At 43.1% G+C, this 25,050-nt stretch overlaps 1 protein-coding gene across 2 annotated transcripts in view; it reads left to right on the forward strand.

Moving 5' to 3' along the window:
- SEPTIN11 (septin 11) overlaps nt 1-25,050 on the forward strand; it is an 88,386-nt gene that overhangs the window by 39,338 nt on the left and 23,998 nt on the right. For both annotated transcript variants that reach the window (XM_036262151.1, XM_036262162.1), the window contains exons 2-4: nt 7,700-7,814; nt 17,273-17,468; nt 23,905-24,091. In XM_036262151.1, the coding sequence (XP_036118044.1) occupies nt 7,700-7,814; nt 17,273-17,468; nt 23,905-24,091 (498 nt within the window). The remainder of the gene's footprint in view (nt 1-7,699; nt 7,815-17,272; nt 17,469-23,904; nt 24,092-25,050) is intronic.

Raw genomic sequence — 25,050 nt, forward strand, 5'->3', positions numbered from 1 at the left:
CCCTTCTTCTCAGTCCTGGCTTCCAGCTGGGCTGCACTCAGGTTCTTTCCTCAGATGGTTTTCCTCCTGAGTGTTCCTCTTGTTTTCCTGGCTCTCTCTGTTCTGCTGCTGCTGTGAGACAGTTTCCTTGGGGGTTTTCTTGGCTCCAACCTTGGGATTTCATGGTATAGATGACAAGCAGAGTAGCAAATGTTGTTCAAGTCATTCTTAAAGAACATGATCCTCACTGGTAATGAGATGCTTCAGACATTTATATTATGGAAGTTACCCCAGCAATGCCTAGCCTTGAAAACATCCTGATGCAGGCTTCATAGTTGTGGTTTGGGTTGATACTTTGCATTCCAGTGTTTTCCCTTTTGCATGGGAACTAAGGGCGTTTCCCAGCTTCCTACCAACTTTCCCTTCCTTAAAGGAGAATACGAAACCAGTTCAATACTCTCTAGGATGTCGTTATGTAAGAGTGTGTATTGACAAAAATGATCAATCACTTAGGTAAAACTTACTTCTTGGACTGGACTGTTTGTGAGACTAGAATTTCTCCAAATCCTGGGACGTGGCCAGTGGTCAGTCAAGGATTTCCTGTGAGAAGCAACATGTTCTTCTTTTTGCCTCTCTTCTTTTCTCCAGGTGGGCCTCTTCCTCATGGAGAGAAGACAGAGAGCAAAGGGAGGATGCCCTATGGCTCCATCTCAGCTCCAGTTAAAATTGGACTTGAGCCCTGGCCGGTCTGGCTCAGCGGTTAGAGCGTCGGCCTGTGGTCCAGAGAGACCCTGGTTCGGTTCCCACTGAGGGCACGTACCTCGGTTGCAGTTTGTCCCTGGCCCTGGTTGGGTTGTGTGGGTGGCAGCCACTCGATGTGTCCCTTTCGTGTCAATGTTTCTCTCTCTCTCTCTCTTCCTCTCTCTCCCTCCCACTCTATCTGAACAAAAAATGGGAAAATGTTCTCGGGTAAGGATAAAAAAAAAAAAATTGGACTTGAGTCTTAATCATTTCTACCTTCTCCCATCAGGCAGTGCTGGTCAGAAGGACCCTGTATTTTCATCTGAACATATAAACCCTGCATATCACCTGTACATAGGAGCTGTCTGCTAAATTAATAATATTAACAATGCATCAGACTAATACATGTTTTTATATACCACATAGACTGGTGGATTCACTGGAAGAATGACCAGCGTAGCACCCCGCACTCTGCATAGCTTATGGGTACCTCTGCGACAGCTCTGCGTCCCACTAGGCGGGAAGCTCCGTGGGGCAGGAAGGCGGTTTTCTCCCCTCATCTGCTCAGCAGTCAGCAGCGTCCAACACGCTGGTGCTCAGTAAATATTTGTTGGATGAGTGAAAGCATGAGTAAAGGTTTACTTTTTTTCTTGAAGACAGATGATTAACTTACACAGAAGAGCTATTTCCTGTTTTGTTTTGAGGTTATAAATCCACTTCTCAAAAATCTTGTGGAAGGCTGCAGATATAGCTGAAGGGGCCCTTATAGAGGATAGGTTTATAACTTTTTGAAGCCAAGTCATAATTGTTATAGTTAAACAATAGTTAAGCAAAAACGAAAAGGTCAGGTGGAAAACACAGAGGTATGTGCACAGACGTCTGTTGGGTTTGGAGTTTCCCAGGATTACTGATAGAAACTCCCTTTCAGGAGTCATTGAAGAATTGAGCCATCTCGATCTGGCAAGAGAAAATACACTACTGGGAGTTTTTCATCCTGTGTTGGCTTTCCTCAAGCAAAAGAACAGACTTGGATTTATGCATCTCTGCCTTCCAGACGCAAAAAAACCTTAGAATTAGCATTAGAACCAAAGGTTTTGCTTAGATGTCATTTGGTTAAATTTCCTCATTTAACAGATGAGAAAACATAAGACTGGGGATTAAGTGACTTGGGTCAATATAATTATCATAAAATGAGGAGCTGAGAAGAATGTAATCAGCACTTCTTGTCAATAAATACCTCCAACTCTCTAAATGAATGTGTACGTTATCTCTTAAATTAAAAACAATTTAAATTTAAAAGGGGAAAAGATTTTTCTAAATTACAATATCTATCTTTTTTTTTATCCTCACCCGAGGAGATTTTTGCATTTATCTTCAGATAGAGCTGGAGGGAGAGAGGGGGGAAGAGAGAGAGAGACATTGATGTGAAAGGGACACGTCGAGTGGTTGCTACCCGCAGGACCCAACCAAGGCCAGGGACAAACTGCAACCGAGGTACGTGCCCTTAGCGGGAACCGAACCCGGGTCTCTCTGGACTGCAGGTCGATGCTCCAACCACTGAGCCAAACCGGCCAGGGCTATAATATCTATCTTTAAAAGTAAAAATGAAGTCTGTTGTTTTCAGCATACATTAAAACATACATCGATCGCCTTGGTAACATGCTCTGGCTTCCACCGGCTGATAAAGGTCAACTGCTGTAGATGACCAGACCACATCTGCTGAGGCCTTCCATTTGAAGAGTAAAGAAACAGATAGCACTTCACTTTTGAGTTATGGTGAAAGAACCCATCTGGACACAGTTAGGGGTTTAATTTCAAGAGACTCTGGGTTGGATTAAAATAGAAGCAGAAGTGAAGATGGGGATCCAGAATGGTTTCCAGCCGTGGAGGGTGCTGACCCCCACAAACAAGAATGTGATTCTGAAAAGAAAAAAAAAAAAAGAATGTGATTCTGTGGCTTTCCTTCCAGCTCTGTAAATGATTTTCCCATTTAAGGTGGATTTTCTTCCTGCTACGATCCTCATTCTCGCTTCCATATCCTTTTTTTTCACTCTGTTCTTCCCTTTGTGGTTCTCTTTCATGGTTAGTCTGAGGGCTTGGCTGATCAGCAGCTTCTCCTGGCATGCCCAGCAGCCCCGGGAGAGCTCCTAATTCATCCAGACGTTGAAATTACGGTTGTCTCTTCCTCCCACCTAATTTAGGGAAAGGAAACCCAGGTTTTCTGAGGATCCGTTAAAGGCTAGGCTCTCTCATACATGCCATTTCGTGAGCTCCTCCCAACCACCCTGCCAAGTGCTCCATTTTTACTGATGGAGAAACACAAACTAAAGCAAGTAGGAAGCAAAGCTGGGATTCAAACCCACGGCTGTCAGCGTCCAAGCCTTTGCCACCCTGCTTCTGGTTAAGCAGGGTTTGGAACTGTGGAACATATTTTAAAGCAGCACTTTGAATGTAAGTGTGGGCACACATTCTTATATAATTTGTTCTATAACTATTTTAATAATGAGTCAAACTGACATCATCTGAAAAACATGTCAACTATAGACTTCAGAGTATACATTCATAATTAAGTGACACTTTGGGCATAGATAGCATTTATCTGGAAGTCTTCTGCAAACTGGACTCTTGTTACCCTGATAGATTTGGGAGCCCTGGCCTTCCTAAATGGTGCCTTCTGATTTTCCTTAGCTAAAAGCTACCCCCTACCCCCCGCAATATCATCCTGTAGTTAAAGTCCTGGTGTTTATCACTGTTGTCCTCAGTAGCATTACTTTTACTTATGTCCTGCCCCTATTGCTACATTGTACCCCCATTAAAGGCAGGACGAGTTTCTCAGTGAACAACAAAAATAGCATATTTTGCTCCCTTAGTGCTTTGAGCAGTATTTTTGAATGAACAAATAATTGTGTCTATGTGGAGATGTTCTGAAAAGAGAAAAATGAGATTTTTCAAATTAAAGACTGGTTATTTTATTTTATGCCACAGAATTTAATCACAACCCATTTCAAGGTAGAGGAGGCATACAAATCATCTAGTACAGACCTAGATAGATTAACTAGTGGAGGACTAAATCAGCTAAGGTCTTCTTACTTAGTGACTTCCTGTTGGTCAAAAATGAGCTTTATATTATTGGCTTCCTGAGTCATGCTTCAAAAATCAGCATCTAGTCCCAGCCTTGCCAGGACCAGTGAAGATATAGCCTTGGAGCTACTTTGCCAATATTAATTCTTGACTTCCACCTCTTCTGGTTGCCAACGAATGACAACTTTAGAGAAATTTTTTTCTTTCTATTTTAACATATTGGATTTTATGACACTCAGATCATTGTATTGTCTGGGGCTACTGGGAACTTAGATCAGCAATTTTCAACTGGTATGCTGCAAGAATTTTAAAAATGTGCACTACCTGACTAGTCAGGGCACTGACCTCTTTTCCCTTAGACTGTCAAATGTAAAAATGACAACAATAGCTGTTTAGTGCAAATGAATCAAAATCATACCTATTTTTCTGTCATGTTGGCAAAATATATAATTTTTGGTGTGCTACAGAATTTTAGTAATTAGTTTGTGTGTGCCACGAGATGAAAAAGGTTGAAAGTCCTGACTCGGATCATTATGAGATAGCAGGGACTAATGTCACATTTCAGCTCCTTTGCTTACTGGCTGTGTGACCTTGGGCAAGTTACTAATCTTCTGTGCTGTTTTCTCTCATCTGTAAGCTGAGACTGAGTGATGATAGTAACTATTTCATAGACCTTTTAAGGTACACTAACTAGTTCATTCATGTTTAGGGCTTTTCTGGACCTTGGAAATGGTCAAGAAATGTTAGCTGTTATGCTGATGATCCTGAAATACCAAATAGCTTGAGCCACCTTTATCCAGTCATTGCTCTCCTTTTATTGGTAAAAGGGGTATGTTTACTGAAATTTCATAACAAAGACAGTGGTGGAGATAAAACCTCAGTGAGATCTGGAAGGTTTGCATGTGTAAACATTGGCCCTTCCAGATGGAGGAGACAGTGTGAGTCAGCTCTGATGGGGAGAAACCTGGGATTGTCCCAGGCAAGGTGGGTACGTTCCCTTGAACTGCCCTGTAAGGTCTCCACGGGGAGAAGGGAGATCCAGTAGAAATCGCGATTTGGGTTTAGCCCAGGGAGGTCTTGAGATGGCAGGCAGGGGTTTGGGTTGTGGGCCTTTGAGTACTAAGGTCCCTTTGGCAGCAGGGCACAGAGCATTAGAGGGAATAGGATCTAGGCAAGAAGACCAGTTAGAAGGCTGTTGAGTCAGTAAGAATAGGAGAGGTTGAGACATTGATAGCACCTTGGCGTTGATACAGGGGGTAGGTGGGTCTCAAGCATAGATAAATGCCACTAACAGGTGGATTTGGGATAGAGGAATATGATTTCAGTTTGGTGAATGTCCGTTTGAGGTACAGACAGGATAACCCAAGAGAAGTACCCGGTCCTTTGATAGAAATTCAGAACTGAAACGCAGGCAAAGAGATTGGTTTCAGAGGTAAAGTTCCTCAATTCTGAGAGTGGTAGAGACGAGGGATGAGATTCCCTGAGCCCCCGCCTATAGACTCAGAAGAGACCCCACATTGTTTGGACAGAAGCAGCAGGCATGGTACCATAAACGCTGGAGCAAGGATTTGATTCCACTGTCCTGTGTGAGTTAAACTCCTCGCGTTTCCCACGGGCCTTGCAGCTTTTTGGCCTGTTCATGGACCAAAGGAGAAACGCCTGTGTCCCTTTTCCCCGGCACAAGCTGACGGGCAGTAACTCCCAGGACTCCTTTAATACTGGGCACAGAATTAGGCTCAGGTTCTGGAATTTAAAAATGGCATAACAATTACACATTTTATGTTACCAAGTTAGAAGACAAAGACTCTGAAGACACAACTTCAAATTCAAAAAATTTTAGGACCGAACTGTTTTATAACCCTTCATTTTATGTGTGGTTTTTCAGTGGGTATAAAAATACTCAGTGGATGTGTGGGTGGTTTCTCATGTTTTGGAAATGGTGAGAATATGAGATGCTGAGCACTGGGTTCTGGGATGAGAGCTATAATTACTAACTCTGGTTCTTTACCGGGATTGCCTCATGGGTGGATATCTGAGTAAAAACCCAACATGCCACAATCCAGAGCAATGAACCATGCCCCCTGCCGATCCCTGGAAATTAAAATTGTGGCAGAGAGGAGAGGGAATGTAGGGTGATGGTTCTTCCCAGCCTTGTCTCCTTTTATGCCATCTGCTGACTGTTCTAGTCAGGGTTGTGACTGAAATGGAGGCTGGTGGGGCCTCTCCCGCCTGATACGCAGCAGCCCCTGCACAGCTGTGATGGAGAGAGCTCTAAATATAACCCAGACTCATTTCAGACCCTCCTCCCCCACGTCTTGGCGGATGCGGTAAACGCCCTAAAAATACCTGCTGTTTGAACCTTTGAGGTATCTGAAGAGGAAGGGATCGGTGACAGAGTAGAATTAGGACCATGTGGTGTGTTGGGGAGGCCGGGCCAGCCACCAGGACTGCTGCCCACTGGGGCCTGCTCCGGAAGCTGTTGGTGAGCTGCCCACCGTGCCATCCTGTTCAAGGATAAGTGCCCACTCTTGAGGCTCACATTCACTGTTGGCAGGTTTCAAGGAAACTATTCATAGACTGAGCATCTGTTCTCTGTCCCATTGACCTCAGACCTGCAGCTGCCACCATGGTATTCAGGCAGCCTGATGGCTTTTAGTCTTTTTCACAGAATCAGGATTTTAGAGCCAGCGAGGAGGACCTGAGAATTATATTGTTCCCAAAACAGCCCTTTAAAATCACTACATTCATCTCTCTGCCCACGTAGGGACCCAGAGCGATTTGGAAATGGAGTCTCGGTTCTTGATGATTAAAAGCAGTCGCTCTCACCATCATCTTAACACAAAATAAGCATAATGAAAACAGTATTTTATTTTTTAAATATGTTGACTAAGTGACCCTGGGTAAAGCTTTTTCCTTTTTATTCAACTAGGTAAATTCGAGGCTCTTTTTCTTATCTAAACTTCAGTAATTTGAATATAAAGTTTGTTGGCCACATAGCCAGAACACCACGAGTCTTGTTTTCAATAAGGCTTTCAGTATCTAGTTTCTGGAATCCCAAACCTTAACCATGGTATTGTCATTGAAGGACCATCGATGAACCCTGCTTTCCTGGAAAAGAAAGGTCTCACAAGTTATCTCCAACACCCATGGATGCCTTCAAAGTGGAGGCAGCCGGCACCATTTAGAAAATAGCATAAATCGCCGAACTTTTGAAATGTGTAACCACCTAATCCAGCCCCCTTCAGTGAACTCCGAGAGGCGGGATGAAGAGCCCATGCTAGGATCTGTGTAGGGGGAAAGCAAAGAAGCCGGAAGAAGCCTGTCCAGCTAAAGGGGGACATGGGACCAGTTCATGGGCTGAGTAGTTTTAAATGTTGCATTAAGAATTTCTGTAATTGTAATAAGTATTTATCCTCCACTGCAAACTTCTCCGGACCGCAGGCCGACGCTCTAACCGCTGAGCCAAACTGGCCAGGGCCACTGCAAACTTCTCAAAGCTCCTTCAGTGCATCTGGAAGAGTGTTATTTATTTATTTTTACTCTGACTTGAAAATAATTTGAAAGTTTTTCTTGAGTGTTCGAAGCTATCAAAATGGTTGGAGAGTTTTATGTCTCGTATCTGAACTAGTCACCTCTGGCGGCTGAATTTTCCCTGGACCAGTGCACATGTAACAGAACGAAGCACGTTGGGAGACAGTCCACTTTGGCAGTCAGCGTGATTTTGTGGAACGAGCGTGGCTTTGGGGTTGTTAGTACCTGCAGCTGTGCAGAAGCCGAGGCAGGTGAGGGTGGAGAGGGAAGCTCCTTTTCCGTGCATGTCCAAAAGAAAGAGGGAGAGGTGATGTCCTTACGTGGCACAGCTCATGGATTCTCAAACATTTCCCCTCTGAAATTCCAGAATGAAGAGCTTCGAAACTTGTCCCTTTCTGGCCATGTGGGATTTGACAGTCTTCCTGACCAGCTGGTCAACAAGTCTACGTCTCAAGGGTTCTGTTTCAACATCCTGTGTGTCGGTAAGTGACTCATCACACGCAGCTGGCAGGTGACTGTCAGAGGGACACGTTTCAGGGAAATAAGTGGAATGATATTTTTACTCTTTTTTTTTTTCCCATTAGTAAAGTATGCCAATAATACCCACTCTATATGTCCCACAGGTACAAAGATTGAGACTTGTATTGGGGTACATGCTTTGTAAGTTTTAAGGTGTTACTCAAATCATTTTTATTTGTGTCACACAGTCAAGTTAGTGGTCAGTGTAATGTCATCAAACCATTTACTTTCATTTTTGATGGCGGGGAGGGGCATAGACCTTACCTCAACACTAGAAGTCAAAAGAAGCCTTTTCAGAATGTGTTTCTAGGGTCTCTGACTGCAGTGCACTAGTAACCTCCACTGGAGTCTTTTAAAACATGTTCTACCTCTGGTGAGTAAAAACTGAAACTAATCTAACTACTTTAATATACTTACAATGTTTGAAATTTTTGCTTTTAGAGCAAAAGACAATTTTAAATTCTGTTTTATATTTGAAATAAATTTTCTGCCTGAATTGTCAAAGCAGCCTTTTTGTCCTTTGGTTGGAATATAAAGTCGACCCTCGTTTATTCCTGGTAGACAGATGGCAAAGGCCAAGGAGACCTGACTTGTTGTGCATCCTCGGGGCACTTTATTTGTACCCTTCAAACGCTACCCGTTAGCCTAGGCCTCTGGCATGACATTTTTTGTCCTCTCCCTCGCCATATCCCTTTTCAACTAAGAGGAGGAAAGTTGAAAAGAAGGTGGAAAAAGAAGAAAATAGAAATAATTTCCTGTCAGTGTAAAGCAGAAACACCCCTGCCAGACGATGGCCTCTCCTTCACCCTCTGTCGCTGCTGATGAATGACCAGGCTAGACCACAGTGAAGTGGTTTGGGCCGCATTGTTCTGTGGCCATTGTCCTCTGGGCGTGTACTCCTGAGACCTCACTGAGGCAGAACAAAAGGAATGCCTTGTTTCTGTAGGTAGCCCAGTGCCTGGACTGTCCTTCACCAGGCTTGGAATGTATCAGACTCACTTCTCTTGTCTAAGTAAAATGAAATGAATTTAGAAAAGGTGTGTGTTCCATGAAAGAACCACCATTTTTAAATATGATATTCATCGGGGGAGGGGCAGGCATTTTCCTGTCTGAAAGTGTTTGGACATATCGATGCAGCCGCTGCACTGGATGTTCGTTAGTAGGAAGCCACAGTTGATTTGCACACGCACCAGCCCGCCCTGTGGCATGATGTCTTCAGCATCACGTCAGCGAGACTGGAGAACACAGGACCCAGCAGCCAGCCTGCTTTCCCCTTTTCCCTACAAGAAGCTGTTTAACATTCAGCAGGGGACCTCCTGAATGGCAGCTAGTTCTACAGAGTGGTGTAAACGGATTGCTTTTTTTCTTACTGTAAATGCTCCTTGCAGAGCCTGCAGTTCTTCATTAGCATAGCAATTTGTTGGCAATTTGTTGATTTTACTATTGCAAAGTGGGCTAAATTGTAGGCCAATTACTGTTCTGGCTTCTCTTCCCTGCCTCCCCCAGCCTTGTCTTCAAAATCAGCTTCACAAATGCATGTGAGAGTTGAGTCCCAGCCCCTGCAAGTAGGGGCCTTCCAGGGGGACTGGGCTTGCTGGACGGGCCTGTCTTGCGGATGTGTGGTGTGCAGTGGGTGTGTTGGCTCATTCGCTGACCCCTTGTGTTAAATAGCACAATGATGCTGCTGGTCAGAATTCCTCACGCCACGTCTGTGCTGCCCTGTTGGATTTGGGGAGCAGCTGCTATTTTGACTCACCTGGGTGGGTGGTAATACCTATGACTCTTAGATTTTTATTCTGGTTCCTCTCTTAGACTTCTTTAAAATTAGTTTTTCAAACTAACAAAAATTATATAAATTTTTTTGTTTAAAAAAATAACCCCCTCTTTTTCTTCTTTCACCCTCATTTCCATTCCACAGAAATAACACTGTGAAACCCTTCTAGAGCTTTCTACATCTTTCCATACTTGGAAATTAGTTTGGAGGCTTAAAACAACACCAATTTTTATTATTAATATTATTATCATCTTGAAGTTCTCTAGAAGTCCAACGTGTGTCTCACCCGGCTAAGGTCAAGGCATCGCAGGGCTGCAGTCCTTCCCAGAACCTCTAGGGAGAATGTGCATCCTCACCTTTTCCAGCTCCTCGAGGCTGCCTGCAGTCCTTGGTTCTGGGACCCTCCATCTTCAGAGCCAGCAGCACTGCATCTCTCTCTCGTACTGTTCTTGTATTAGGAAATTTGCCACAGGGAAGTGCTGAAGTCCAGTTTAAACTCAGTTAAGACCCTTCCTCAACCCCCAAACACTGAAAGGGCCATTGATTAAGTGCAGTTGGCTCTAGGGATTCAGAGCGTCTTCAGGGCTGTGTCTCTGGTTCTTGCTTCTGCTCAGCTTCATGTTCAAGTTTTTCTTCAGGGAAGTAGTATGGCCTCCACCAGGGTTGGCAGCTTAGCAACCCAGAGGAAAGAAGCCATTCCTGCCAAGTCTCACCAAGTGGTCACCGGGTGTCCCTGATGGACCAGGCCTAAGTCATATGCCCCCTCAGGGTGGGGGATGGGGTGAGTCCAGCCCCAAAACATAAGAGGCTCCCTCTGGGAAAGGAGCCTTGATCAGAAGGCAGACGGGCATGAGGGGGGCACACGCTAGCCAGACACAGCAACTCTCACAATTATACAAGTACTTTCTAATTGTGGTTTTAGAGATCATGCTGCTTATATTCTTCTGAGTTTTCTTTTTCTTGCTCCACAGTAAGTTCTGACTTATCAAGCTAACAGGTTCTTTTCCATAACTTTCTGGAGCCCTGTGGTTGGAGCCAGCTTTAGCTCTTTGGGTCACAGGGGTGTCAGCATTAATATTAAGCATACTTATCCTCAGAGTAAAACGCATCAAATCTTTTCACCATAAATATTTTACAGCAAAGTATCTGTATAAGAAAACAGCTCTCACTGTCAATCAGCGGTCCATCTATTTTTAAAGTAAGAGTCTGAAAAATCATTCTAGCTGATCAAAACATTTTGACAGCTACTCAGAGGAATAGGTGTCATATTTAGCTTAAGAGTATCACTGGTTCTTCCCTTTCCCCTTGTCATCCTGCTGTCCGTTTGTAATTCTTTACACAGTGTGTGCGTGTTCGGTGTTTATAACATCATTAAATTTTCATGTGATAAATATGGAAGGGAATTGAGGATTTTTTAAAAAAAAATATGAGCCTAGTAAGGACACAGATGATGTTTATCAAAAAGGTCTTAGAATTGTAATTTTGTCTTGTGGCAAGATACTGTAGGTTGCAAACAGAGGACACAAACCAGGGCAGAAACTAATCCTGGCATGAACTTAGTCCAGTTTTAGAGACACTGAATTAAATGTCTGTTATTAGCACCCATCTCTGTGGAGCTCTGGAAAGGAATGTAAGAGTGAGAGAATAGTGCTCACTTAACTGGGAAGAGAATTCTTCATGCTAATTTGGGTACCAGAACACCCTCACTCTCCATCTTGCTTACAACACGCTGAATCACCCCAAAGCTGCACTTTGGTTTAAATAAAGCCTTTTCTCTCTTACCCATGCTGCATTCCTCCAGAGAATCTAAATTAGTATTCAGCCTTTCTTCACAATTTTAAATTTAAATCTTTTTCTCATTCATTTTCCAAAACGACACTAGCTCTTCAAGGAGCTTGAGCATTGATGCAGCTGTGTTGGTTCTCTGAGCACATACAGAGCCAGATAAAACGCTGCACCGTCCCTGCTTTGGAAGAGGAACCAGCTCAACAGTAGGGTCAAAGTAAATTAATAATGCATTTGAAAATAGAAAATTTTTAAAAAATCATAATTGTTTTGAGTTAATTACAGAGAGGAATAGAAAACAGGTCAGGCCCGGCCAGTGTGGCTCAGTGGATTGAGCATCGTCCCATAGACTGAGAGGTCCCGGGTTGATTCCTGGTCAGGGCACATGCCCAGGTTGTGGGCTCAGTCCCCAGCAGGGGGTGTACAGGAGGCAGCCAATCAATGTTTCTCACATTGATGTTTCTATCTCTCTCTTCCTCTCCCTCTAAAAAGTCAATAAAAACATAAATAAAAGAAAGAAAAGAAAACAGGTTAGGTTAGCCTGGCTGGTGTGACTCAGTGGATTGAGCATGGTCCCATGGACTGAGAGGTCCCAGTTCGATTCCCGGGTTGTGGGCTCGGTCCCAGTAGGGGGCATGCAGGAGGTAGCTGATTGATGTTTCTTTCTCACATTTGTGTTCCTGTCACTCTCCTTCCTCTCTAAAAATTCAATAAAAGCATTTTTAAAAAATGCTTTTCTTTTAACAAAAGAGAGAGAGAGAACAGATCAGTTTGAGATCATTTTAGCCAAGGCTGTAGTGTCAACATAAACCAGGATTTTACAGTCAAATTGTGAACTCTTTTTAAATCCCATCTTGCTTTTCCAGGAAAGGATAGAAAGTGTTTAAAGGGCCCTGGCCGGTTTGGCTCAGCGGTTAGAGCGTCGGCCTGCGGTCCGGAGAGACCCGGGTTCGGTTCCCGCTAAGGGCATGTACCTCGGTTGCAGTTTGTCCCCGGCCCTGGTTGGTCGTGCGGGTGGCAGCCACTCGATGTGTCCCTTCACGTCGATGTTTCTCTCTCTCTCTCTTCCTCTCTCTCCCTCCTGCTCTGTCTGAACAAAAAATGGAAAAATGTCCTTGGGTGAGGATAAAAAAAAAAAAAAAGAAAGTGTTTAAAGGGTGAAATGAACGAGTAAATGAAAAAAGATACAATTAACCCCCACCTCCCCCCAAATAAAGTGAGGTCAGGGATAGAGTCAAAACTCCAAGTCATCAGGTTTGCCTATCAGGAATATGTTTGCCTTTCAGCCAGTGGTCAGAGCATGGAGGAAATCCATTCATTCAACAGATATTTATTGAGCAAATATTATGTGCCAAATAGAAGTTAAAAGTTTAACAATGACAGGCTTATAGTATCTATAAAGTTAGAACAAAACAGTGGTTGTTCGAGATGAAACACAGCTTCACCTGGAAAAATTTCTCCCATGGATTTCCAAAAAGATACAGTAAATGTCCCCACATCTAGGTCTGGGTTCCTGAGTGTCACCAAATCAGTACTACGATCCATGTAATGCCAAGTGTCATATGCAGTTCTTTCAAGTCCCTCATGCAGGCTGGTGGGATGAGTCAGAGCGCATTTCAGCAAAGGCGGTTCTCTGAGGAGGTGAAACAATACAGTTTAGATGCATAGCTCTCTGATTATCTGGCTCCAACCAAGAATAAGATTGAGAATATTTAGGGCAGGCAAGCAGACCTTCCCACACAGTTACTTGGATAATCATTCAAGTAGCCAGCCTTGGCAATCGGAGTAAAAGATGCTGCATCATAGATCAACTATTTGATCAATCTACAGTTCCCTTCTAATTAATAATACAGTCTTTCTGATTTTTTTGTTTTTGTCTTTAATGTCCAACTTAGAGCTTATAGATTAAACAAGCCTGAGAACGGAATGGGAGAGGCAGGGCTGCCCTCCATGCGATGTGGGTGTCAGGTTCACCAACATTGGCAGGAGCAGGAAAACAGAAGCCACGATAGCACTTCAAGAGCAAAATCTCCCACTGTTCTAACAACTAAGCATTTAGGTAGATGAATTTACGACAAAGAAGACAACAGCAAACTCTGGAAAATCTACCGAAGTAGCAAATCTCGGTGTAAATGACCATCAGGATCATTTTTATTTCCAATTAACTTTTAATAAATGCCGACTCTGTGCCAGGTACTCTTCTGGAGAGTTAGGAAATACTTCAAAGGTGGTGTTAGTCATTAATTTTCTCAAAATACTGTTAATAGTAGTTCAGTTTAAATTGGAACCTAGTAGGCTTTCAGTTACTCAGAAAGAAAAGAAAAATGTTCTTTTGGGTCCTCAAAAGGATGCAAAGTCTACTTTCTGAGGCTAGAAGAGGCCTCGGAAACTAATGCATTGAAAACTCTCCTAGTTCTATAATTACTTTTATTCCCAAAGCTGTCATTTCTTACAGAACTGCTTTTGGTGAATCACACTGCTGCTAGAGTAACTGTGTCTAATTACAGCTGTTAAAGCGCAGAACATAGAAGGGAAAGTAAAGCACTCCGAAATTGAAAGGAACCGCGGTTTTTCCAACCCATTGGTTAACCCTGTGCTATAAGTAGGGCTTGGGATGCTAATTGTTCATAATTTCCTCCCTAATGTAAATGATAATTAAAATTACCTTACCTTAAAAAAAAAAAAAAAAAAAAAAGGCATGATGTTCCTGATTGACATGTGCTTAACTAATTCTCAGCCCAGTGAAATGAGATGGTGGTTTCAGTCCTGTCAAGGTAACCTAGAATGCTTGCCATGGGCATTGAAGGCTTTATTGCTGCCCTTAGGAAAAGAGGTGAAAGTTGAATGGGTCACTTTCTATGGACAGAATCTTGGCCTTATTCTGAGACCTTTATAAGGTAGTTCTGCTCTTGTCCCTTTGTCCCTGGTCTGAAAATAGGTAAATCATGAAAAGAAGTTTGCTGCACTTGAGAAAGTTACACATGTAGCAGGTGCGCAAAGTGGCTGGGGTATTTACAGTATTGAATTGCCTACCAGATTCTAAGTACCTTCAGAGTGAGAACCCTGTTCTGTTTCTGTATTGCATAGTAACTTTGTTTTGCTCAAAGTTATTTTGTTAAACCATGAATCAGGGACATGAGTTTGTAGAGCTCTATCATGTTAGGGAGCACAGACTAGTTTAGATTACTCTTTTTGAGGGGCCTTTTTGGTAAGAATATTCAGGAAGGTAAGGAAGACAGGAACCGTCTTAACTGCTATATAGGCAGACTTCAAAGATCTGGAATGACACTTAGAATATTATAGATGTTCAAGCAGTGTCTGTTGTGTGTTTTTATTCACCGTTTTATCCCCAGCACCTATGCTTGTCACATAGTAAATGCTCAAGTATTATTAATGAATGAATTTCAGATACTACGCTCTACGGTATCTGTCTGCTCTTTCTCCTATATACCCAAGCTAATGGTCTGGCACCATCATGTCTTCAGTTTACCTAAAGCCTTTGCTGCCTTGTGGCCTCTGCTTATTCACTTCTTTCAGATATATCTTTTCTTATGTCATTGCCATGTGTGCAGATTGTGTATCTCTCACTCAAACTGCCGAAGAGAGCGGTTCTGATTGGATAGACGGGTCACTGCCCAGTGTGGAGCACTGTCTCAGAGCATCACGGTCAGGCTTCCTCGGGTGCCTTTGCCCTGGGGCCAGCCCTGATTTAGTTACCTGTGGTCCTAGGTAGAAAGTATTTTCTTGCTCATAAGAGGAATATGGTTATGGAAGACACTTAGACTATTATTCTTATAATAATAAATTAGAGTCTAACTCGGGTCAGATTCTAAGGTATGGGAGCATACACAGCAGGCTGGTTTATTGTCATGTTCCCAGGACTTGGTGCAGAGCTTGGTACATAGTAAGCTATGAAAAAATACTGGCTGAATGAAGACTGAAAGAAGAGGAAATACTTTGATCTTATATGTATCCGGAGCCCGATGGGAAAGGTTAAAAAGTAAGGCAAACATGCCCTGGCCGGTTTGGCTCAGCGGTTAGAGCGTCCACCTGTGGTCCGGAGAGACCCGGGTTCGGTTCCCGCTAAGGGCATGTACCTCGGTTGCAGTTTGTCCCCAGCCCTGGTTGGTCGTGCGGGTGGCAGCCACTCGATGTGTCCCTTCACATCGATGTTTCTCTCTCTCTTCCTCTCTCTCCCTCCCACTCTATCTGTACAAAAAATGGAAAAATGTCCTCGGATGAGGATTAAAAAAAAAAGTAAGACAAACATACTTGAACCACTCACTCATCCTCTAAGTGAATCATTGTAGTCCGGTAGCAAACCACATAAGGCTGCGAATTAGAGAAAGCGCAATTCCAGAAAAACTCTATCCTACTTCAGTTTTGCATAGGAGTGATGGAACGTCTAATTGTTACGTGGATTTTGCCATTACAGTGGGAGACTTACCCTAAGGCTGTACATCCCAGTGTCCTTTCTCCTCCATGGAATTGTTACCATCCTGAAAGGCATTATAGCAATCCTTTAAAGAAGAGCTGTTTCTGGGATTTGTTGGAAGGGCTACAACATGTTAGCATGTTGAAATTGAGCTGGAAATCTAACTGGGAGATTTTCCAGATTAAAAATAAAAAGGCTTTCCTCTGGATAATGTTCTCTGATTTCTTCTTCCCTTTTTCCACCATCATGTATTCAGTCACGAGCACTACCCGGCGACAGGGGGGCGGGTTCTTTCTCACTGCCACCTATTTTCCACTCAACAGGAATTGGAGTGAAGTAGAATTTTGCTCGGTTGTATTATGAAGGTCAGGCTCACGTTCTTTATTGGCTCCACATTTGGGCCTCACCATTTGATTAGTACCTGTCACTCTGCTCTCGGTAAATACTGAATTACTTGAATTATCAATGTGACTTAATAAGGCCAATGTTGCAGGTCATGGAACATGATTAAGTTTTCATTGTCACACCTGGGAGAACTATCTCATAAATGTTTGCCATCTTGATTCCAGCTGAATAGGAAAGAAAATATAATATAGAGGATTCACACAAACTTATAACTGGAAAATATTAGGCAGTCAGTTTTTTTCTGTAATAGTAAAGTCAGGGTGCTTTGCTGGTTCACCATAGGTATTAGAGTCACACAGACTTGGGCTAGAACCCTGGCTCTGCCACTTAGCAGTGTGACTTCAGGCAAGTGACCTAACCCTTCCCTGAGCCTTCATGCCCGGCTGTAAGACGGAGGGAGCAGGAGCACCTGTTGGTTCATGGAGGGTTGTAATGGGCTTTCACTGAGATCATGCAATGGAAGCTCTTGCCACAGGGCCTGGCACAAAGTCAGCACAGTGACTTAGCTGGGTTTGTGATTATTGCTGTTATTATCAAGAGTGTTGTTTTGAAAAATGTAATTCTTTTGGACAATAGTATATGGTATCTGATAATTTAGTATAAATGGAATATGTCTTTTTTTTTCCTACTACTAAAAACTTAGCAATATATATTTTTAAGTAACAGTTTTATACACTAACAACTGGGAGGGGAAGAGATATACTTTATGTCTTTGTAATGTACAAACTGGCCACAGGCAAGCTTACAGGTTCTGTTTCTCTGTCTGGAGCTAAAGAAAAGTATCTTAATCTGTAAGTTCAAGATCTTTTCTGCTAAATAGTTTCTGAAATGTATTAAGATATTTCCAGGGAGTTATTCGATAGATCACAAGTAGAAAGAACTGACTGTCTTTTCGTGGAGCGATTTCTGGTCATATTGACTTTGTCAGAAGTTTTATAAACATGGTTATGAAAAACTCCTGCTGAAGTGAACTGGTACCTGAGAGGCACTGACACACTGATTCCTCTCTTGCGATCCTGTAGGTGAGACGGGCATCGGCAAGTCCACGCTAATGGACACTTTATTCAACACCAAATTTGAAAGTGACCCAGCTACTCACAATGAACCAGGTGTCCGGTTAAAAGCCAGAAGTTACGAGCTTCAGGAAAGCAATGTCCGGCTGAAATTAACCATCGTGGACACCGTGGGATTTGGAGACCAGATAAATAAAGATGACAGGTATACCTTGGAATTTTGTGGGGATATAAATGGATGAAGCAATAACAGGACCCATCTCTGGTAAATTCAAAGACTACATGTTCATCGATTATGAGGGTGGGTCCAACTCTATCACCAGAAAGATAAGAAATTCTTGTCCTGAGAAATTTTCTTAGAATAAAATTTTCTTGAGGTCAGAATCAGCTAGGGCAATTGATTCCAGCTAGTATAAGCAGAAAAGGGATTTGTTAGAAGGAGTAAGCTAAATTATGACACTTTTCCAGGAGGGCCATGGAACCAGATTTGGGGAATTTTCCATCAGGAAAATCAATCTAGAGAAACAGAAACATGCAAACACCCCACAGGACAGTTAGCAGAACCCCCGCCACCAACCACCTCAGACCCTGGGGCCAGAGCTCTAGAACCTCCTCCTGATCCGTCCCAGACAACCCAATGCCTCCCCCATCGCTTTTTCCTGTGTGGCTTCTGCCTTGGGTTGCTCCTAAAACCCAAAGTGAAGAAAACACTTCTGTGAAAGATCTGTGGAGAAAATATTACATTTTATCATAAAAGAAGTTGAGAAAGTTAAAATAAAATTGCCCCAGCCCCAAAGATGATTCCAGAAGGGGGACTTCAAGAGACATTTTTTTTTTTAAATCCTCACCTGAGGACATTTTTCCTTTTTTTTTTTTTTTGGTTCAGATAGAGTGGGAGGGAGAGAGAGGAAGAGAGAGAGAGAGAGAAACATCGACGTGAAAGGGACACATCGAGTGGCTGCCACCCGCACAACCCAACCAGGGCTGGGAACAAACTGCAACCGAGGTACATGCCCTTGGCGGGAACCGAACCCGGGTCTCTCTGGACCGCAGGCCGATGCGCTAACCACTGAGCAAAACCAGCCAGGGCCAGAGACATTTTTGAGCAGTGACAGCATTATGGGAATAAAATACCATAAAGATTATGGTATATTTGCTTAGGGCTCAGAAACTGTATTAGCACCTGGGTTTTTTCTGTTTATTTGTATTTTTATTTGATTCAAAACTGTGTATATTATATACACGTAAAGGAACTTGAACTGTTTTTATCTAGAAATGTGTGTTGCCTAGATATATGTGAGCACTGTGCTAATGACAGAGAAATACTTAATTCATTATGCAGCTGAGCACTGAGCTCTATTTGACCTATAGAGCAATTTAAATGCTCTTTAATAAACATTGTCCTGTAATAACAGGAGACATTGTTAGATATAGTGAGAGATTATCTTTTGCATCTGGTCAAAATGGACTATCTGTATGTCGGTTTGGGGTGGGAGACAGCTGAGCTCGGACCCTGCAGCTGAACAGTTGCTCTTAATTTATGACCTCATGCCAAGGAATGCTGGAGAGGTTACTGCCTGGAGGCTGTTTGTAATGCCAGGTGGAATGGATGCAGAGAAAACCCTGGCGACAAGATAAAGAGCACAGGTGCATTGTGGGAGCCTGGGAGAGAGCTGGGGCTCTTGTCACTGTGCAATCACAGTACACACTCGGAGCCAGGTGTGTCTCCATCTCCGACCCACGCGGTTTCTCCCTGGGGTCAGAGAACGTCATGTGTGTGCATTCTGTTTGGAGGGTAGCAGTTGGACCTTTTCAGGACCCCTTTCTCTAGGAAAGAGAACCACCTTCCAGCATCTTGCTGCTGAGTCTCCACATGCTATTCCAGCTCAGAGCCTCGGCCTCCATGCTGCCACTGAATTGTTGCCTCCCCCTAAACAGGGACTTTCCCTCAGGCAGCTGGGCTTGCACTCACCAGCACTGACCAGCAAGTGGCCAGTACAATGCTGATCCTCATAATTGCAGCTGGAGGCCTCTTTAAGAAAAGATCTGACTCATTTGGGTCAAATAATAGTTTCCAAGGAGATTTAGAAGAGAGGAAGTGTGATATTAACCTAACCTAGATACCAAATATTTTTTTCTTCTGAAATTTCTTGACAGCTGTTGCATAACCTCTTTAAATGGCATTTAGAACTCTGTGCCCCAGAAGGCTTTGTTGACACTCTTGACTATAAACCCAAATGACTGTTGTTTAAAATGGTTATTCAGATAGGCCCTGCATCCATCAAAAAATTGGAAGTGGGATGTGCATTTTTGCATTGGTATGTAACCATATGGTAAGGGAGGTGCTGTTTCTCTAAACCCATGATTATTTTACTAGTTTGGGGATTAGGCAAGCTTTTCTGCCATTGATGCAAGACTTCAAGAATGTCCCAGTTTGTTTATATAGGCTGCGGACATGTCAGCATTTTTGCATCATTATCTGTCTGAGACCAGGCTAGCTAGAAGGAGGCAGGAAGACAGATCTGGTAAGGTTTCCTGTTATGTTTAATAGCATGATTAACTCTTTGTGGTTTAAGGGCTTCCTTGTTTTGTCATCTGCACTCTTCAGTGAAGAAGGAAAGGGGTCTGGAGAAGGGAAACCAAGTTTTGCTATAGAGCTGGAAAATGAACAATGAGCCCTCCATTTGGGAGATGGGAGATGGACTGTCAATGACTCATCATCAACTATAATGATAATCAGCTCTGCAAATCATGGATGATTGAAATTCACTTAGAATCCTCACACCACCACATGTTCATCACAGTTATAAAAATGGAATTGAAGTAGCCTGTGTGGTCTTTGAATTCTAATCCCCCCCCCCACACACACACTTTCTGGTGGAAGTAGTTGAGGGATAAGGAACATTGACATTGGCTGACAAAGGCAAGATAGAGGGAAATGTACAGTAGGTGTCTGGTCATATGTAAAATGGAGAGTCAGTCCCTGAATGATGGCATTGACTGTTTTGCAAGAATGATCAGTGTGTCACTTGGGTAGATAGAAAACATTGTATAAATATTTTTTCCATCAGTTTCAGTCAAATGTGTCATTTTATTGTGTTTTGAATGACTGGAGGTGTATGAAAAAATGAGTGGTGGGTAGAAGGGAACATCCCATGCCATAAAAGGAAATTATGTGAAAACGGAAGGGCTGGATGGGATTTGCCCTCCCTTCTCCCCGGTTCCTCTGATCTATATGGCTACAATGCAGAGGTTAGAATTGGCCAAACAGAATATAAATAGGTGTCCCTTCTATAAGAATGGAAACCCACAAAAGACAGAATAGGGACTGAGCGTCCTCATCGTTGTGACTGAATGCTGATGGAAGAGGGAAGGGCTGGGAGAGAGGGGCCTGCGGGAGGATTGTGAACAGCAGTATGCAGCCAGTTGGCCGGCCCGCTATGCTTCCGGAGGAAACGGTTTCATCAACATAATTAAGTCTTCGACATAAGGAGTAGTGATTTTGGTAGAGTTCTCCTGGAATCCCTTTTTTTATTAATTTATGATGATGCACAAACTGGATGGGGTTTTCCGTGGGAGGTGGGAGGGGGATCTCTGGTGGAATACCAGGTTTCTGACTTGACCAGCAGTGTGGATGGAGGTGCCATTCACTGTGCTGAGCAATATGGGGAAGTGTGGATTTGGGGGCAAGATGAAGAGTTAGATTTTGAAATCATTTGGTTAGAAGAACAAATGGAAATATCTGGCAAGCAGTTGGATGGATTGTCTGAAGCTCAGGGGAAGGATCAGGGCTGGGAGCAGAGATTTTTGAATCATCATCATCAGGTCGATAGCAAGGGCAACACAGGAATAACTGCTTTCCCAGGGAGACCAGTAAAGAGGATAGAAGGAGATGGAAAGTTTGGCCAGTACTCCTATACCAGGAAGTCAGAGGAGGCCTGAGATGTAAGAGAACGATAGATTTCTTTGGTTATATTGTATCCAGGTCAGACAGAAGGCATTCCTCACTTGAAAAGGAGATGTTCTGCCTTCTGTAATCTTGGAGGATCAGAATCAAAACCAGAGGCTAAAAGGGAAATTAATAGAAAGCAGAACACACTTGGACAACTGTTGGGGAGGAGGTGCTGAGAAGCAAATGAGGAACTGGGGAGACAGAAAGGAGCCACTGCTGTGAGCTGCTTTTCCTCTCCTGAGGCTGAGAAGATGTCGGGGGAGCACCCGATTCCCCAGACACATGTGTCAAGTGGCAGGAGACTGAAAGACCAGACCGTGAACCGCCAGGGCACGGTGGCCCTCATTGGCGGGGCCGGTTCCACTTCCGGACTGGGCATGAGCTCAGTAGCAGAGCAGTTGCCATGGAACCGGGTTAGGGAAAAGTTCTCCACCCCTTCACCCCTTAAAAAGTCAGGCTTGTTTTTCTCTTATTTATTGTTTGTTTGTTTGTTTGTTTCTATTACTGTTAAATAGTTCTATCTTACTTTTATATGCTAGTCCTTCACATATATTAGCTCACTTACTTGTCACAGTAGCTCTCTGATATAGATATTATTTTTGTCCTTAATTTATCTGTGAGGAAACTGAGACACAGACAGATTTAATAACTTGGCCAGTCACACAGCTACTAATTTGTACAGCTAGATTTTGGTCTTAGGTGATGTGGCTTGAGTCTGTTTTTAACCACCATCCTATATAACTACCCTATAATAATGATGATTAATTACTTGTTATATTATATATGTGTGTGTGTGTGTATATATAAAGTTGTTGTTAATCTTCATCTGTAGGTATTTTTTCCATTGATTTTTAGAGAGTGGAAGGGGAGAGGGAAACATTGGTGTGAGAGAGAAACATCTATTGGTTGCCTCCCGCATGACCCCAACTGGGGCAGGGATCAAACCTGTGACCCTGGACTGATGCTCTAACCACTGCCCACACTGGCCAGGGCTACCTGCCTATATTTTAAAATGGAAAAACATAGAAGACTCTTATCGCTTGTGCATTCTTTTCACTGGAATTTTGCTTATCATGATTTAGAACTTTATTCTTATTTCTGAGGCACATTCTACTTTTTTTTTTTTAAAAAAAAAAAACCTCTTGAGATTTGTCTGCTTAAAATGAACCAAGGGTTTGTGATAAGTTCCCAAAGAAAAATGTCATCAAAAAGCTTTTATGCCCTGGCCAGTTTGGCTCAGCGGTTAGAGTGTCGGCCTGTGGTCCAGAGAGACCCGGTTTCGGTTCCCACTAAGGGCACGTACCTCGGTTGCAGTTTGTCCCCGGCCCTGGTTGGTCGTGTGGGTGGCAGCCACTCGATGTGTCCCTTTCACGTCGATGTTTCTCTCTCTCCTTCCCTCTCTTCCTCTCTCTCCCTCCCACTCTATCTGAACAAAAAATGGAAAAATGTCCTCGGGTGTGAATAAAAAAATAAAAATAAAAATAAAAGCTTGTATCTGATAGCTTTGGTTCAAGTCATAAATTTGTTTTCGTTTTTGTTTTGTTTTTATTTTGTTTGTTTGTTTTTCTCTTAAGGTGTCTGCTGTCATCTTCATTATAAAAGATTTATAATCCCTTTAACGGATTTCAGTTAATTTATAGTCCTGGGATTCAGAGTTGGAAAGTTTTTATATTTCTTTAAGCTTAAATCATTCCTCAGCATTGTAGTAAGTTTGGGGAGAATTAACCTATTGTATTCCTAATAGACTGATCTCATCGCTGCTGATTAACTTCTCCTGAGCAGGCTGTACCCTGGAGATCTGAGAGAGTTCATGGATTACCCACAGTGACCTAATGTACCGCTTAATCTCCGGAGAACATATGGTTTATTGAAGATGTATTCCCAATGGGCTTGTAATGATTGTGTTTATGATCAGTTAATAGAATCATACATAATCATCTAAAATATTTTTTGAATTATGATTTAGTGAGAACAGAGGGTTATAAAATTTATCTTCAAATCAAAAAATTTAGAGTCGGAAAGAATGTAGAAGATCATACTGGTTTGTCGCTGACACTATGGTATGTGCACAGGACTGTGTGGGAGCACAGAGCCCTCGTCTCTGGGGGAGTGGCCAAGGCCCCGGGAAGAGCTCCCAGTGGGAGGTGGTGCTCTGTCCTGAAATCACAAACCAGTTTCATTCTGTGCACTGATGCCAGTCAGTTGATGCAGATTGTCAAAGTCATTTTATTGGGACAGATTTGGAGACTTATTTTTGCCCCAAGAGGAAAGAATACCACAACCTCTTAGCAGTAGCTTCACGGATCGCATGGGGAAGATACCTGCATGCTTCACATGTTTATGATCTCTGTTTTAGAGGGTAGGTGTTAGCCAGGAAAACAACAGGAAGAAGGCTGTCCCCAGCAGACGGGCCAGTGCAGCCTGAGCCCAGGCACGGAGGCAGAGCTTGCTGGGCGTGGCTGGGACAGAAACGCTGCGCTGGGGAGGCGCAGGCCAGAGCAGCCTGGAGGGATGTTCAGGGACCAGGGGATGGAAGGCCTGGGCTGTGAGGAACTGGGGCGTTAGCTCTCAGGGAGGGGGCGCCGCCGAAGACACTCCCGGAGCACTGTACCCCGCTGAACTCGAGAGGGGCTTGTGCCTAGGAACATGCTGAGTGCACATGTTTCAGAAACGTTCTCCTGCATTCCAGCTACAAGCCAATAGTGGAGTACATCGATGCCCAGTTTGAGGCCTACTTGCAAGAGGAACTGAAGATCAAACGTTCTCTCTTCAACTACCACGACACCAGGATCCACGCTTGCCTCTACTTCATTGCCCCTACTGGGCATTCACTGAAGTCCCTGGACCTGGTCACCATGAAAAAGCTGGACAGTAAGGTACTCACTGCCAGTCTGTTACCCTCCACGCGCCAGTCAGGTCACCTTTATTCCAAGGCCCCAGTTTATGCTCTGCTTTCAGTACAGTTTGGTTTTTGTTGTTTTGTTGTAAAGATATATTTTTTTACAACAGTTCTAGGTTCACAGTAAAATTAAGAGGGAGGTACACAGATTTCCCATTTACCCCTTGCCCCTCCGCATACACACTCCCCTCCATTGTCAGCATCCCCCACCAGAGTGGTACATTTGGTGCAGTAGATAAGCTGCAATGATACATCACAATCCCCCCCAAGTCTATAGTTTACATTAAGATTCACTGTTGGTGTATGTGCTGCGGGTTTGACCAAATGTGTAGTGACATGTATCCATTAGTTTCACTGCCCTAAAATCCCCTATGTTCTGCCTATTCATCCATCTATCCCTCCCCCAACCCCATAATTTGTGTTTTCTGGTTTACAGAACCATAGGATTGAGCAATGTAAGAAAAATGCTTCAAAACCTTGCTGGATGTTAGGAGAAAGACAAAACAAACAAACAAAGCCATGTAGCTTTGCTGCAAAGTATTTTTAGTTCTTAAATTAGCATCAGTGTATGCCCTGGTGAAGATCAGGGAATTATTTAGTGGAGATACAGAAATGGTCAGAGGAGGGGTTAACTTTAGGGAGATTGAAACAAACTTATGATTTGTTTATTTCCTTAAAAAAACTTTTGCTAAATCTCTTAAAAGGTTTGGCTTTAATATGAAGTTTAAAATGTAATATAGAAGTTAAATTTTTTTTATCTATGTGATAACAGTTCAGCCTCTTAGATTTTGAAACTGAACCACACCCATGAGTTTGAAAGAAGTCGTCTTTTTCAGTTTGACCACATCTATAACCTCTTTCCTTCGCATTTGAAGGAAGGGACTGATCTCCTTTTCAATTAATTTGATTTTTCATTTTGAGATAAATGGAAGAATT

The sequence above is a fragment of the Molossus molossus genome, unplaced genomic scaffold (assembly GCF_014108415.1).
Source record: "Molossus molossus isolate mMolMol1 unplaced genomic scaffold, mMolMol1.p scaffold_m16_p_1, whole genome shotgun sequence".
NCBI classification, from domain to species: Eukaryota; Metazoa; Chordata; class Mammalia; order Chiroptera; family Molossidae; genus Molossus; species Molossus molossus.